Raw genomic sequence first — 14,925 nt, 5'->3', positions numbered from 1 at the left:
TGGGACTGCCAGCCGTAGACAACACTGGCTCAGGCAGAAATATAGAATATGGCGATTTAGGAGGTATTTCACAAAGCGGGTTTTATATTTTCAGTAAATCTGGACAGCAGCCTGGGTTATTATAAAACAAACATAATTACGAAACTTAGCCCGCTAACTCCTTAATCCCGCTTTGTGAAGTATCCCTAGTTGTGGTAAAACAAGCATATGCGCCATGGAATTTAAAAAATAATTTATTTGAACAAATATTAAATAAAAACTAATTTGGCCAAAAAACAAATATTACAAAAAAATTATATGTATACTATTTACAAACTATTACAGAAACATTCACTGCATATCACACGCAATCGAGACTTCATAAATACGAACAGGACCTCAGGCACAGGAGCGCTGAGGGGTAAGTAGAGGGAAGGTTGAGGGGGTTTCCCCGGGGCGTTAAGTCTTGGAGTCTGAAACGACGCGCCCGTCTTTGTCCTTGATGCGCAGTCGGCCGTTGGGGTACCGGGTCTCCTGCCGCCCGTCAGCGTAGACCGTCTTCATCGTCCCGTCGGGGTACTCGCGTCGTTTGAACTTGTCCGTGTGCACTTCCCTCTGCCCGCTGTTGAACTGGATCACCTTGGTGCCGTCTCTGCCAGGTCGGAGAATTTATTACCGTACGACAACCACAAAGGCATCTCTGCCAGGAGAAACACATTTCAGCTCCCGTTTTCCTACAGAACCTCATTGGGTGTTTTTAACTCGCATGCCCACGCTGTGATCGCGGGTTACTCACGGTTTTACTTGTATGATGGTCCCGTCTGGAAGCACGCTCTCCTCGTCCCCGTTCGGGCCGAGGTTCTTTACCGTCTGGTCGGGGAAGGTGATTTCCTTGCGACCGTCCGGGAAATGCTTCTCTGATTTGGAAAAGAGGGCCAGGGCAAGTCAGGGGACAGTTTAGGAAGCGGGATCACATTAGAAGGTGGTATGGGACTCACAGGCGGGTTAAGGGCAATCGTGGGGCAGTTAAGTGACACAGTGCTAGTTAAGGGGCAAAGAGGCAGGTCAAGGGCAGTGGATTCAGGTCTCACCGATCTGATTGTTGGGGAACTGTAGAACTTCCATGCCATCAGGGTAAGTGGTGTGAGTGGTTTGGGTGTTGGCATAGTAGTAGATCTAGAGAGAAAAGCACAAAGTCTCGTGAGCTGTCCTAATGAGTAACTAAAGTGAATAGCCCAGTGTTGATGTGGTCTATGAGGAGACTGGTTTCTGAACAATTAGTGAAACCCTTAGTTTGAGACACTAATTAGGAAGAATTTGGGTTTCCTTTCTGTTGTTTGCTTAACAAGGTACATATTGCATCTGGATGCAGCAATAGGCTTTCATAAAACAGTCTAGTAAGGACATCCTTTTGAATTGTACATTCAAACAAGCTCTCTATATCATACTCAAACATGATGGACTTGTGAGGCTTCATGAGTCCCAAAGTGGGTGGAGCAACCAGGTGCTATCACAGATACCTTGTTTTGCATTACTGTTAACTTAAACCTTATTTTGCCAGCAGCCACACCACCTTATACCCTTCCAATTTCCAACAGCCGAAGCTAAGCAGGTGTGGGCTAGGTCACACTCACCACTCTCTGGTCCTCCATGACCTGCTTGACGTCACCGTTGAAGAAGTTGACTTTGACGGTGCGGCCGTCGGCAGACACCTCTTTGCGGGTTCCGTTGGGGAAGACTATAAGCCGCGTCCCGCAGCACAGGATGGTCTCAATCTGCCAAAATGCAGACAGAAGGGCGTGGTTATGTGATGTCACTCCACAGGGGCCTCAAACAGCGGCTATGTCCTATAAACTTGTCCTTCCTTCACCTGATCTAGAAGGCAATACGGCAGAAACGTCGCCTAGTCAATCGGTAGTGATTTTAGATCACTGAAATTAGGAAGGAAGGAGGGAGGGGGAACCTTCCTGAGAATACTTGGACTTGCTCACTTCTTCACCCGACAAAAGTGTGTTAAAATGGAAGATTGACAGGTGAGCTGAACAATAAAAGATGGTCTGGTGTGGCCTGTAATCAAACTTTTATCTTCTTATAATTAACAGTAGCTAATGGCTGGAAGTGGTGATGCAGAAGCATTGATTCATCCAGAATCAAAGAATTGCCCTCTGCTTCCTTGAACGTTGAGTCGAATATTCATGAGTAAAATGATAGCCAATGGGAACCACTAGACATTTTAATGGGAGGAGACTTGCAGCATAATGACTGATCACCCCGCTGACCGCATTCTCAACATTCCACTTCTCTGCTGCAGTGTTTCTGAGACCTGCTTTGATTGGCTTTAGCTGTAACATTATATGTAACATATGTAACAACATAACGTTGTGGTCTTGCAAGGTGAGTTTACGCTAATATGAAATGGCTAATATACTTTCTAAAGTCAGCCCCGTAACAAGTTTGATACAGCTGTATGAAAATTACTAGGTTATTGCATTCTTGGCCAAAGTGTACAATTTATCATTAATAAATATGTGTCTATTTTTCATTCTTTGTCATCAATGTCTACAATGAATAACTTGGTAACAGAAATAACTTGCAGAATACTCTTCGACCAAACACATTCAACAGCAGTTAATAGCAAATGCTTGCCAAGAAATGCCCCCACACAAACGCACACCTTTCCATCAGGATGAGTGATCTCCTTCTGGCTCGGCTGTTCTTCTTCCTCCTCTTCCTCCTCCTCCTCCTCACAGTACTCCGTCTGTGACACACCTGCTCTCTGTTGACAGCACAGTGGCACACAAACAGCTTACAAGCTTGTCCTGTTTTCCGCAGCATATTGCTATGATGCTATCAACCCACCCAAACCAAAGGCCATCATATCTCCTCCACTGGTCTTAAGAGATAAGCTAGCCACATTGCCACACTTACAGAAATGGAATATACTCAAAATATATTGAAATATATTAATCACAGCTTTCAAGAATTGATTTATACATATATATATTTAAATACACTTCTTTGAACTGTTTTTATCATGTTCAAAAAAACCTTGCAATGTATTGCACACCCGTCACTCACAGAAAGCAGAGTCGGAGGAGTGTTTGGGTTCTGTGCCGTGATTGGCTGCCCTTGACCAGGCCCCGCCTGCTTCTGTGCTCCAGACCCAGGGCTGGGTATCTGTGGGGACTTCCTGCTGCTGCTTCCTGCAGACAAGGGCGAAATGTCAATTTCACCTTTCTGTCGCATGTGGAAGAAATGTGCTCTCCACTCACCGGTGCCACAGAGGAACTGTGTCTCAAACAAAACTTTCATTAGTGTGAGACTGAGAGCCGCATTTAGACTGAAACCTGCCTAGGAGGTCACCTGCACATGACAGCCATTGTTCATTACTCCCATGGGTGGCCGCCTCAGACAGGTTTCACTGTATTTAACAATAACACAGCACCTCTAGTACTTAGCTTCTCATCGCAGTAGCATCTTTTCCATAAAACTCCAAAAATTAAGTGTGAATGAAATTAAGAAAACAACCATACAATGGAGGAGCACTTTGTTCTTATTATTAGGTCATTATTTATATTGGGTAAACAACGTGCCCATCAAACTGCTGTGAGCCAGACCCCTCTTAGCAAGCTGTACACAAGTCTACACTGAATCTACAGTGATGCTACACAGTGTGAATATTAAACATCTTATTTTTTGTTGGCAGTATGACACCCCCATGAAGACAATAGGATTGACAATGTTTAGATGGCCTTAATCATGCTGAGATGCCTCTCTGTTCTTTTCTGTTCTTTTATTGCATTGCTCAGAAAGAATGTTAAGCATGAAATGCTTGATGATTGTATTACTGCACCAAATCAGATGACCAGTTTTGCCATGAGAAAAATACAATTTACAATTTTTGAAACCTAATCAAGATATATTTCATTGGTTGGATTACTTTGACAATAAAGGAAATGCAAACTGAACTAAACAGGATATATACATTGCAGATACCCACTGTGAGTGCTCTTGGGAGGACTGGTCACCTGGCGTGTCTCCCTGGCAGTAGCAGTGAAAGGCTGGCTAGCCTTCAGAGCACCTGGAGGGCTCTTCAACACAAGAGCAGGGATTACACAGATTACAGAGTCATTACAGAGATTATACTCATATTACAGAGGGATTGCACAGGGGGACTAAATGCAACAGCTGGGACGCAGTGAGGTGAGGTCAGATTCAGAGGAAGTGATGTCAGAGTGAGTCCAGGAGGCATCTGAGGCCCTGTGTGAAGTGATGTCGGGCTAGGTTCAGGGATAATCTGACAGGAAATGATGTAAAGCAGACATCCTGAAAGCTGGCACTCACAGTGGATTTGGAGCGGGCCGCAGTGCTCTCACTGGACCTCCTGCAGCTCTCCTTCTCCCTCTCCCTCTCCCTCTCAGCTTCATCCCTCTTCCAGGCGGAGATTCGGAGCCGCTCCAGGGCCCGCACCTCGTCCCGCAGGTCGCTGTTCTCCGCCCCCAGCGCCTCCACCTGCTGCCGCAGCCGGCTGTGAGTGTTAGACCAGCGAGCCTCCCGCCGACGAAGCTCCTCCTGCAGGGAGCTCAGCTGCTGCTTCAGGGCCTGAGACACAGTCAGGAGGCAGCATGACGCTGCAATTCAGACTGCTGCCCTCTACTGGTAGGAGGGCACATTACAGCACTACAGACTCACAGTCATAGTTTCACCTTTATCCCCTCTCACCCCCCCCTGTGCTCCTTCTCATTTCACCTGTATCTCCTCACGCTCCCTCTTGTCAGGGATGGCCCGGGCGGCGGAGGCGTGCTTCTCAAACACCTTGCGCTCCTTCTGCAGCTTGCGAGTCTCCTCCTTCTTAAACTCCTCCAACCGCGCCAGCTCCTCCTCCTTCATCTGCTCAAACTCCGCCCTTTCCTTCCTGTGGGCACACCCCCGCTCTATTACTTTAACAGTCCCTTGGTTTTTGTTCACTTTCTGTTTACACGTCTCTGACTCGGACATATCTCATATTAAGGAACATGATAGTGTATTTCCTCTTTCTGTTCACAAAATAACTGACCATAAAATGACTGAAAATGATTCAATATGATTTATTTTCCTGATTCAAAGGGTGAATGAATGCAGATCAAGGGCTTCCTGTAGCAATTCTGGGTTAAAAAAATAGTTAAATTATCAAAATGTCCCACTTGGGAGCCACAGAATATCCATACAACAAACATTATAACAGAATACTCCTCCCTGGTTATCTGCTCCTCCAAGGGGGGGTTTGCACTCTTCCTCCAGTGAGGAGACGCACCCGCAGTCGGGCCCTTACCTGAGCGCCTCCAGAGCTTTCTCCCGCTCCAGCCGCTGGCTGGCCAGGGCAGCGTTCTCTGAGCGGAACCGCTCAATCTCTATCTCCAGCTCCGCCAACCTCTCTCTCAGAAGCCTGGACTGACGGCCTGTGGGGTTTGGGGCACATATGCAAGTCACAAATGCACAGGCAAGAATCCAACGCTGCACACTGTCCCACAGTTCACTGTTCAGTCATTTTCAGCCATACATTTAGTATTTTTATTATCATTGTTATTTACAGGCAAAAGATAACTCAAAGTCTGAATGGTTAGGTTCTTGTCTGGAAATGTTCTAATTTAACTAAATTTAACTATTTAATAAATAAATAAAACAAAAACAAAAATAACACACCAAGTCTAAATTTCTAATTCATAACTGTTTATATATGATAAATTTAATATGCTTGCAGAAACATGCTTGTATGGATAAAAACTGTCAACAGCTAACAAAGACATAGCTAATATGTGATACTTGCAAAACAAATTGCTTAGACATATAATATAATAAATATACGACAGAGCTCCTTTGTTCTACATGTAAATATTTAAAAATCTGATCACTGTAGTAAGTTGTGTCTTCTTACCTGCCCCTTGGTCTCCTGCTGTGCCTGTGGGTCCTGGGGGCGGGGGAGGGGCGGGCTGTGGTTTGGGCTTCAGGGAGGGGAAAAGTTTGGCCACCAGCTGAGAGGTGGGGGGCGGTTCCAGCTCCCGAAATGCAGGGTTGCCCTGCGGTGCAGATTCAGGCACCTTCATGGTGGCCACCTTCCTCTTCAGCGCTCTGTCACTCTCTGCTCCCGGAGGATCATGGGTAATTCCTCCGCCATCGTTGCTGCCACTGTCCTCTGCATTCCCGGCATCTTCCAAATCGTTCCAGGTGTCGTCGTCGTCGAACACCAGGCGGTCGTCCTTCGACCCCTGACCCTGTCCCTCCGTCAGAGTGGAGTCGTTGTGGTTACTGAGGTCACCGGTTTCGTTGTGTTCCCCCCCTCCGCAAAAGTCACCCTCTGCGTCCTGGTAGGACGTCTTGTCATATTGGCCCTGGGACGGGGAGAAGCAGGGACTGCTGGGTAGCGCCGGCATGTGCTGCAGTACTTCCTGCTCCGGCTCGTCTTCCACCGCCTCTGAATCTGAGCTGCAGGGATCCGATGAGACTACTGCCTCTCTCTCGATGAATCCGCCCACGGGATCCCCCCTGGTCACCGCCGCTGCCACGGCAACAGATGGGCAGACGGGCAGGGCGCTCCCTGGGCGGTCGGTGTCGCTGTCGCCGTCGCCGCTCTGGCCCGCTTTGGGCGGGGAGGGCTTGGGGGACTTGACAGGGGTGGATGAGAGCCTGCGGTGGTGGCGGCGCCCCCTGCTGTCCTGGCGGTCCAGCTCCAGGACCTTCAAGACAAAGGAGGAGTTGCTGGAGAAGGACATCTCCTCAGCCGCCTGCTCCAGCAGCTCAAACTCGCCCAGCTCCACCCGCTCCCTCTGCTTCTCCATGTCCCAGCTCCCCAGCTTGGCCTGGAAGGACTGCTCGAAGGAGTACCCCTGCTCCGGAGCAACTTGCCTGCCTCCCCCTCCCTCCTCCACCCCCACCGCCACACCCGCCCTCGTCTGCGACCCCTGACCCAAAGTCTCCGCCCTCATACCCCCCAGTGCATGCTGGGTCTGGGCAGGCGGCGGCCCCTCTTGCCGCTGTTGCGGCTGTTTGGGCCGCCCCAAACTGACACTCGCAGCATTTAGCTTCTGCCGACTGGCTAGGACACGGGGTTGCCGCGGTGCCCGACTTGGCCTGGTTTCCTTGGTTTCGGCCCTGCCGCGGTTCGGCGGCGCGGACGGGCACTCGGGAGGGGATTCTCGGCTCAGGGCGGTGGTCTTGCGCTGGATGGGAGGTCGCCGCCGATCGTCGCCGCTGCCGGGCTCGCCAGACCCTCGAGCGGCGGCGGGCTTGGGCGGGGGTTCGGCCACCTCTTTGGCGCTCCGCCGAGCCGCCGCCGCTCCGCCCCCCAGGAAGCGGGACAGGCCCTCCCCCCGCCTGAGGAATGGCCTCTTGGACTTGAAATTAACTCTGACTTCCTCAGCCCCCGCACGGCTCTGCGGACAAAGACGGTCAAAATACAAAATATTAACACACCTCTCACGTGAATTCATCGAGAAAACTACAAGCAAAATGGTGGGGGTGTAGGCTACTTTGCAAGTGACAACGAGTTATCCATCATATGTGGTGAGCGACCCTTAAACAAATAAATATTTCAAATGCATGTCTTTTAAATACTACCCACCGCTGTTTGTGGAGAAACATTAACAATGCGCTGAGGTAATACAGAAAACGTGCAAGCAAATTCATCTATAAAAATAAGACTAATATCTGGATTGAATAACAGACTATGAGCAGCAAAGTTCTTCTCTGTTTCTGCAGTGTGCAAAGTGATCAGCGACATCCTGTGAGGTTCTGACCGGTTTCTGCTGGCCAGAATTCAGTCTCTGCTCCTCCATCCGCAGCTGTTCTTCCAGCAGCTCCTCAAAGGTCTGACTCCTCCCTCCAATCCCAGACCTGATGGGTCTGCAGACACAGAACCAACAAAGCGGTACAACTGAGACACAGGAGACATTCAACACTGAGATAAACCTCATCATCCACAATACCTTCAGCAGATTCTTCTCAAATGCCTGAACTGGGTGCATGTATGATGTATGTGATGATCGTGTTCACATGAAAGTACATGCATACATTTCGAGTCACGTGAACGGAAATCAAATTCTATAGGGATGAAGAGCTTTTTTTTGTTTTGCATGTGAAGAGATGAAACTACACCTTGAGGAGAATTTTCTTATTTCAGTAGTGGGTACAGAGTCAAGCAGCCTAACCACTACTCCACAGTGATGCCCTCAGGTCCAGAGTCCAGCGCTCTGACCACTACTCTACACTGCAGAGTTACCTGTCTTCCAAATGCTCTGGTTCTTCTGCCTTTCTGTGTGCTATCTGCAAAGAGCCTGCACTGCATGAGGGGACAGCATGCTGAGAATCTTCTTCCTCATCTTCAACCACTTCATCGTCATCATCATATTCTTGGAGAGGGTCTCCACTCCATCGCTGGATGCAAACATTTGAACCTGATGAGATAGAATTGTTTTAGTTTGCTCCAAGTACTGTAATTTTCTTGGCATGTCCAATCTGCAATGCTCATTTGTAAAAATAGACCTGCCCCATTGCTGCAATGTCCTTTGGCAATTCAAGAGGGTCCACACCATCGCTCGCTACACCAGCTACTGCGCTGGAGGACAGCATGATTGGTGTAGCTACCACAGGCAGATGCCAGGCACTTGCATGGCCAGAGGTGTTGCTATTGCATTGTGAGGCAGACTACCACATGCAAGCATTAACTGTGAAGTCATTACACAAGATCAAAATAAATAAAAAGGTTGCATTTAGTCCTATACTTTTATTACTGTGAAATTTCATAAACAATTTTAGTGCATGGTACACAGTAAAATGTCCACTGTTAATTCAACTCTAACAGTGTTAATTCAACGTATAGCATTGGTTCCACATTCCAGTGGGACCAAATGTTATGTTTTAAGAGTTAAATTAAGGAGTAAGTTGCCATTGAACTTACTTGTCTGCATTTTGCTGAGAAGCATGAGGGTGAATAGCAAAATGTGAGAATGAAGCAGCCTTGATTCCATGTTTGGAAAAACATTTCATATACCATACTGCATTTAGAGTGTTGTGCAATAGTCTTCTGTTCCTTTTCATTTTGCAATTTGCTTACCCAAGGTCTCGAACACAGGGATTTCAGAGAAATGTCAGAAGAAAAAATGTGTAGGCTTTTGAATTACTCTTTTCACTATAAATTAATTATTTTCTATAAAATTTTAATTTATATACAATTATATAAATTAGTTCATTTCCATTTCTCTACAAGAGGAATTGAAACTGCCGCTTCCAGTTCTTTGTCCATTTTCATGCACACTGGTTTTGTGCAAGATAAGCACCAGGTGCAGAACATTACTCAGTTTTACCCAAGGTCTTGTCAGGGTCTTCCTTCTCCTCTTCCTCCGGGTGAGGATGAAGGCACGCAGCAGTGCTCTGGATGCAGGGGCCGCTGGGGGCCCACTGCAGGGGTGAGAGGGGCTGCCGCTGAGGAACCGGGGGCCCCTGGAGGTCCGAGCCAGGGGAAAGGGAGGGCTGCCTCTCTCCCTGCGACACAGGGGGGCGCTCCAGCACCGTATCATCCCCCCAGTCCCCCTCTGTCAGCTGAGACGCCCCCGAGTCACCTGGAAAGATTCCCAGCAGCTCTGTACAGCTCAATGCGACACTCCCCCAAACTCAGTGACAAAATACAGTACATAAAATATGCACCATAAGCTAGGTCTATGCTGCAGGTGGAGCAGATTGTTGAGAAAGCAGCATATGAATGGCCTACCTAAAATTAAATGCTCCCAGGATCACCACTTTCAAAAAACCCAACTGTTTACAGCAGAATTTAGGATCAGATCTAGGATCTATTTCTAAAGAAATTATTTACATGAAACGTACATGTGAAAATCTGTGAACTAAAAAAAAAAAAAACTTAACTAAAAATGCCAGCATTTTTTTTTTTAATCCCACATTTTCTCCCCAATTTGCAATGCACAATCATGCTCAAAATGCAATGCTCATCTTATACCTTCAGTCGATTTTTGAAGAGCACAAACATGTGCTCTCCTCTGTTCTTATCACAGGGCAGTTTGCACTTTGAGCTCACACAGACATGAGACATAGGAAGACACTGCAAGCACAGCTGAACTCAGACGAACTCTGTCATCCAGGCTAACTGAAACCCTCCGGTCCCTGGATGATGCTAGAGACAACAGTGTGTCACTCCACAGGGCTGCCAGCCACAGTCGACACTGGCATGTCAGAATTTGATACCAGACTGTCGGGCTTACCCTTGCATTAGAACAGTACTTTTATAGGATGAGCCACTCAGTAGCCCATCCAAACCATTTTAAAGTCTCTCTGTAAGGATTTTTTTTTCCCCCACGGCACGCAGGTAGGACTGCCGCCGTGGGCTATGCGTGCCAAATTGCGGTCACTCACTCACTCATGGACGTTTAGTCGGACGCATGTGCAGGTGGTGCTTCGTTTAGTAGGACGCATGCGCAGGCGGTGCCAGCTAAAATGTGTCTGCGGAAGTGGGTTGCGCCGTGGGTCAGGGCGGTTCTGTGCTCGTTTTTTTTAAGCTTACAGAACCTTTACTTTGTTTTCAGTCTTGCTCCTCACTCATAAGCTAGTAAAGATAAGCAGCCACAGTGTGTGAGCTGGGACACAAACAACTTTAGCGTCGTCCCCCTTTCACACAGAAAAGCTTCACTGGGTTTTTTAATTCACAAAAGACATTAACAAAATGAGCTAGAAAAGATATTTCAGATTGATTTCTGCCAGCAGAATAAAGGGGAATAGATGGAAATTATCTCAAGGTAAATCATGCACTAATATGAGAGATGTTTTTTACAGTTTTGAATGCATGGAACTACTTTACAGGTCTTGTAGTAGAGGCGAAGGCCCTTGATGTGTTCAATTCCAGACCTTTGCCAGTGAGTCTGTATTACAGTCTACATTATAGGTAAATGATGAGCCTAAATGGGCTTAATGGCCTGTTCTTGTCATCATGTGTCATGAAAAGCAGAGTGGTGCAAATAGGTAAGAAAAGATGTGGGAAAGGTGGCAGATGAGAGGAGGAGCTTACCTGCACTGGCCTGCTGGGAGACGTACACCAAGCCCAGGAGTCTCTGCTGCTCCTCCAGCAGCTCCTGGAGCTGCTGCATCTGATGGGCCTTCAGCTTCTCCTGCATCTGCTGCTGCCACTCCTTCAGCTGCAAGTTTACATGGCCACTTAGCCCACACTTCCTCGAGCCACGACACTTTGAAGTTCACACATAATCAGTGTCTAAACAGCTGGATATTTACTCCGGTTAAATATCTTGCTCAAGGGTAGCAGCCCAGCTGGGAATTTAACCTGTAACATTGAGTTACAAGCCAAGGTCCCTAAGCATTATACAGCATTGCCACCCCATTCAGTATACACTGAGTACAAACAGTGCAGAGACATTGCACTGGGTACCCACTTCATACGCACTCCCCAGCCATTACACTGAGCACGACTAGGGCTGGGTATTGTCAGGCGTCTCGTGATACCATCCATCTATCCATCCATTTTCTAAACTGCCTAATCCTGGTCAGGGTAGTGGGGAGGCTGGAGCCTATCCCAGCATACATTGCGTGAAAGGCAGGAATACACCCTGAACAGGCCATTGGAGGGCCTATACAGCATTCATTCACATATTCATACCGCAAGGATAATTTAGACTCTCCAATTAACCTAACCTGGTCTTTTGACTGTGGGAGGAAGCCAGAGTACCCAGAGGAAACCCACACAGACACAGGAAGAACATGCAAACTACAAACAGAAAGGCCTGGGATTCAAACTCAGTGCCTTCTTGCTGTGAGGTGACAGTGCCACTACCTCCTCGCAATGCTCTATATGCTTTTCATTGGTTATTAACTTAATTTAGTCAGAGCCACAGCACTTGGTACACACTCAGTACTCTCTCCCCAGAGCCATTATTCTTGTGTCAGCTGTACACACAGCTGAGTGATTACAGTGTATACAAAACAGAGCCATGTATTGATACAGACTAGATGCATTAGGCTAACCATTAATCCATACTCCTTACAGAAATGATTAGAACAAACATGTAATACAACTTGACTACACCATTGTTTTTTTTTACGCGCAAAAAGTGGTTAAAGAATCATTTGCCATGTTTCTGTAAGTTATGGTGATGAAAGTGAACAGGTATTCCTGTTGTACAACTTGCCTGTTCCAATTTCAGCATCAAGTCTTCTGGTGGCTGTTCAGAAGTCTCCACTATGCTGTCCATCTCACCGGTAGATTCCTGCATGACAGCACCGGGGTGGGTGTGTTGAAGGGCGGTGGAGTTGTTAAAGGCTATCAAGTTCGTCTTTCCGGGCAGCTGATCGGACATGCCCAGAGATGCAGCAGCCTCATCTGGGACAAGGTATTCAACACTCAGGGAACTGCTGTTGCTGGAGTACGGAAGAGGGGCGAACTGTGCCAAGAAGGAGTCGTCAACGTCCTGAGCCGCCCAACTGCTGCTGCTCAGCGACCTGGCCAAGTCCACCGAGGGATTGAGTATCACCCCAGCCCGAGTGCTGCACGGCATCCATCGCGCGAGGAAGTCGGTCTCTGGGTTGTGCAGCCCAGCTTGAGACGACATCATGACCAGCTGTCCTAATACCTTAGCACTCCAGGCTAATGACAGTAGGACAGATCTTAGAGACAGGTCAAAATCTTACAACAGCTGTAATAACATGCTAACTATGTTACCATCCAACGTAACTGGTCTTTCAGAGAACTTGGCAAATTTGTTAACGATGGTTCACGTTAAGTGTCAGCTAACTTACGTCAATTTGGTAATCACACTTCCAATTTTAGCAAGCATTTTATTTCCTGTGCTACAATGCATCTAACTTAATAAACGTTCCAAAGATGTATTAACACCTAGCAAGCTGATCTGGAGGCAAATGGTTGCTTACCAATACTTGTTCACTCAAGCTAGTTAGCATTACATTATTAGACTACCTCACTTCAGTTACATTGCCAGAAGCAAGTCTGCTGCCTGCTAGCTAGCTAACATAGTAAGCATTAAGGAAAACAACAGCCAACAATATAGTTAATGGCTGAGTCATTTATTGTGATGAAGAGATAACTGTCACCAACTTAATCGCCAAGATTAAGAACTTACTTGACAGAAAGCTCCGCAACAAACTAGTATTCTTCAGAAAGAGACAATACAACTTTCCAAATGTACCGCCGTACCAAAACAAAGCCCGCGAGAGATAGGAAACTAAGTATTGGTGCAAGGACTTCTGGGGTTCGCAGTCCTAGAATATTGACTTCCGCTGTGGTTGCGCTTTGCTTTTAAATAAAGTCCAAATGAAGAACCACATCTCCCATAATGCATTCTGCGAAGATACACGTTGAACATTTTCTGTGAACTTACTGTAAGCGAAAGACGCCCTTTATGTTCTGGATTTGCCGTATGAAGACTACAATTTAGCCATAACAATTTCTGTGAAAGTGACTACCTCGCCAAAAAGAGAATGTTTTTCCGATAAACTGTATTTTTTGTGATGTAATCCTATGCAATAAACATTATTAATATGCTGCTGTATTGCGGTGTGTTTGTTGCATTTTATCGAGAAAAGTGACTCCTACTATGTAGCGTCACACGTGGTCTTGGTCTGCACAATGCTCCAGCAACCGTTTTTTACGTTGTCACGTCACGGTAGCCGGCTGTGGATAAACCGTATAATTTTGATTCGTTCATCGATTTACTTAATGTTGCATTTAAAATTTTAAAATAAAAATAAATGTATTTCTTACTGTCAAAAAATAGACCTGTTCTCTTTCGATTAATCGAGAAAACTTATCAAAGAAAGGGGGTGGTCGGTAGATAATTTAGCTCGCAGACAACATGCATAATTGAACATTATAAAATCTTTCTAATATACCCTCTTGTAGGACCTCTTATAAGCCAAAAAACAATGCTGCTGGTTTGTCGTACTGCTTTTTATGAATGGCTGGTATGTAATGGAAAGAGGATCCCATTACACAGAAAGATTATCAAATATACACACAATAATGCAGAATTGAGTTGGGCCTATACTCTGCTGTCATCAGGGGGTGCTGTTGGAGATGTTTACTACAGTGCCTGTGTTCAAATGTGGAGTTTGTGCTTTCACAACGTAAATATTGCGTAGTTGGTTATAGGCCAGCTTCATGATATAATATTTGTAATCGGAATTTATTGTGTGCAGTTGGGTAGGCCGACATGTTACTTTTCATAAGACTTTCATTTTTCATTTGATTCAAGTTCATTTGTTATATGAAGTCTTCTGTATAAGTGCATTTTTGAGAAAGGAAATTATTTAAATCTATAACATCAATAGACACCTAAAATATACACCTTTTTGATGTGGAGACATTATCTAACAGCTCAAGCTTCAATCGGTTTCAGTTCATACTGAGACATTACATTTATTTAGCAGACGCTTTTATCCAAAGCGTCTGCTAAATGACTTCCCGTGCTATCGAAGGTTACTTGCTGCTTTATTCAGACCCCTTTCGAGAATAACGAATTAATTTCATATTTTATCCTATATGTTGTGCAGTGAACATGAAAACCTGATATTTAAAAAAATAAAAAACAGACACCACATTGTATTACAAAACTATCACACTAGTCGCCTACATTACAATAACTAAGCCAAACATAATACATGCCAACTTTTCTATAGCTATTATAAAACATTCAGGGGCTCTGTTTTAAGTATACAGTGCGCATTGTCAACGTAATATTTGGATACACTGAGGAACATTAACTCGCAACGACGTCAAACAGTAGCTAACTTCATCATATAACACAATCACACCAAACAGTGGAGTTATTGCTAATACAGTTCCAGTTGTTTCTGTTTGGTTTGTACTGAAACCAAACATATCCCATAATTCTACTGCACCTGCTTTCACATGGTAGACGATTGGATTTCAGCAAAGTCTTT

At 46.0% G+C, this 14,925-nt stretch overlaps 1 protein-coding gene across 1 annotated transcript; it reads right to left on the bottom strand.

Annotated features, from left to right (window-relative positions):
* Positions 1–271: 271 nt before the first annotated feature.
* Positions 272–13,445, bottom strand: cenpj (centromere protein J). The gene is made up of 17 exons (XM_035407991.1): positions 13,107–13,445; positions 12,159–12,613; positions 11,027–11,153; positions 9,318–9,572; positions 8,234–8,408; positions 7,752–7,857; positions 5,894–7,388; positions 5,291–5,417; positions 4,729–4,894; positions 4,324–4,581; positions 3,980–4,070; positions 3,058–3,182; positions 2,654–2,755; positions 1,614–1,754; positions 1,071–1,155; positions 776–896; positions 272–631 (listed from the first exon to the last, which is right to left on the bottom strand). The coding sequence occupies exons 2-17, from the start codon at positions 12,579–12,581 to the stop codon at positions 439–441; spliced, it is 3,990 nt and encodes a 1,329-aa protein (XP_035263882.1). The 5' UTR covers positions 12,582–12,613; positions 13,107–13,445; the 3' UTR covers positions 272–438.
* Positions 13,446–14,925: the final 1,480 nt, after the last annotated feature.

The sequence above is a fragment of the Anguilla anguilla genome, chromosome 3 (assembly GCF_013347855.1).
Source record: "Anguilla anguilla isolate fAngAng1 chromosome 3, fAngAng1.pri, whole genome shotgun sequence".
Taxonomy (NCBI): domain Eukaryota; kingdom Metazoa; phylum Chordata; class Actinopteri; order Anguilliformes; family Anguillidae; genus Anguilla; species Anguilla anguilla.
This window is presented reverse-complemented; position numbering and strand designations above follow the sequence as displayed.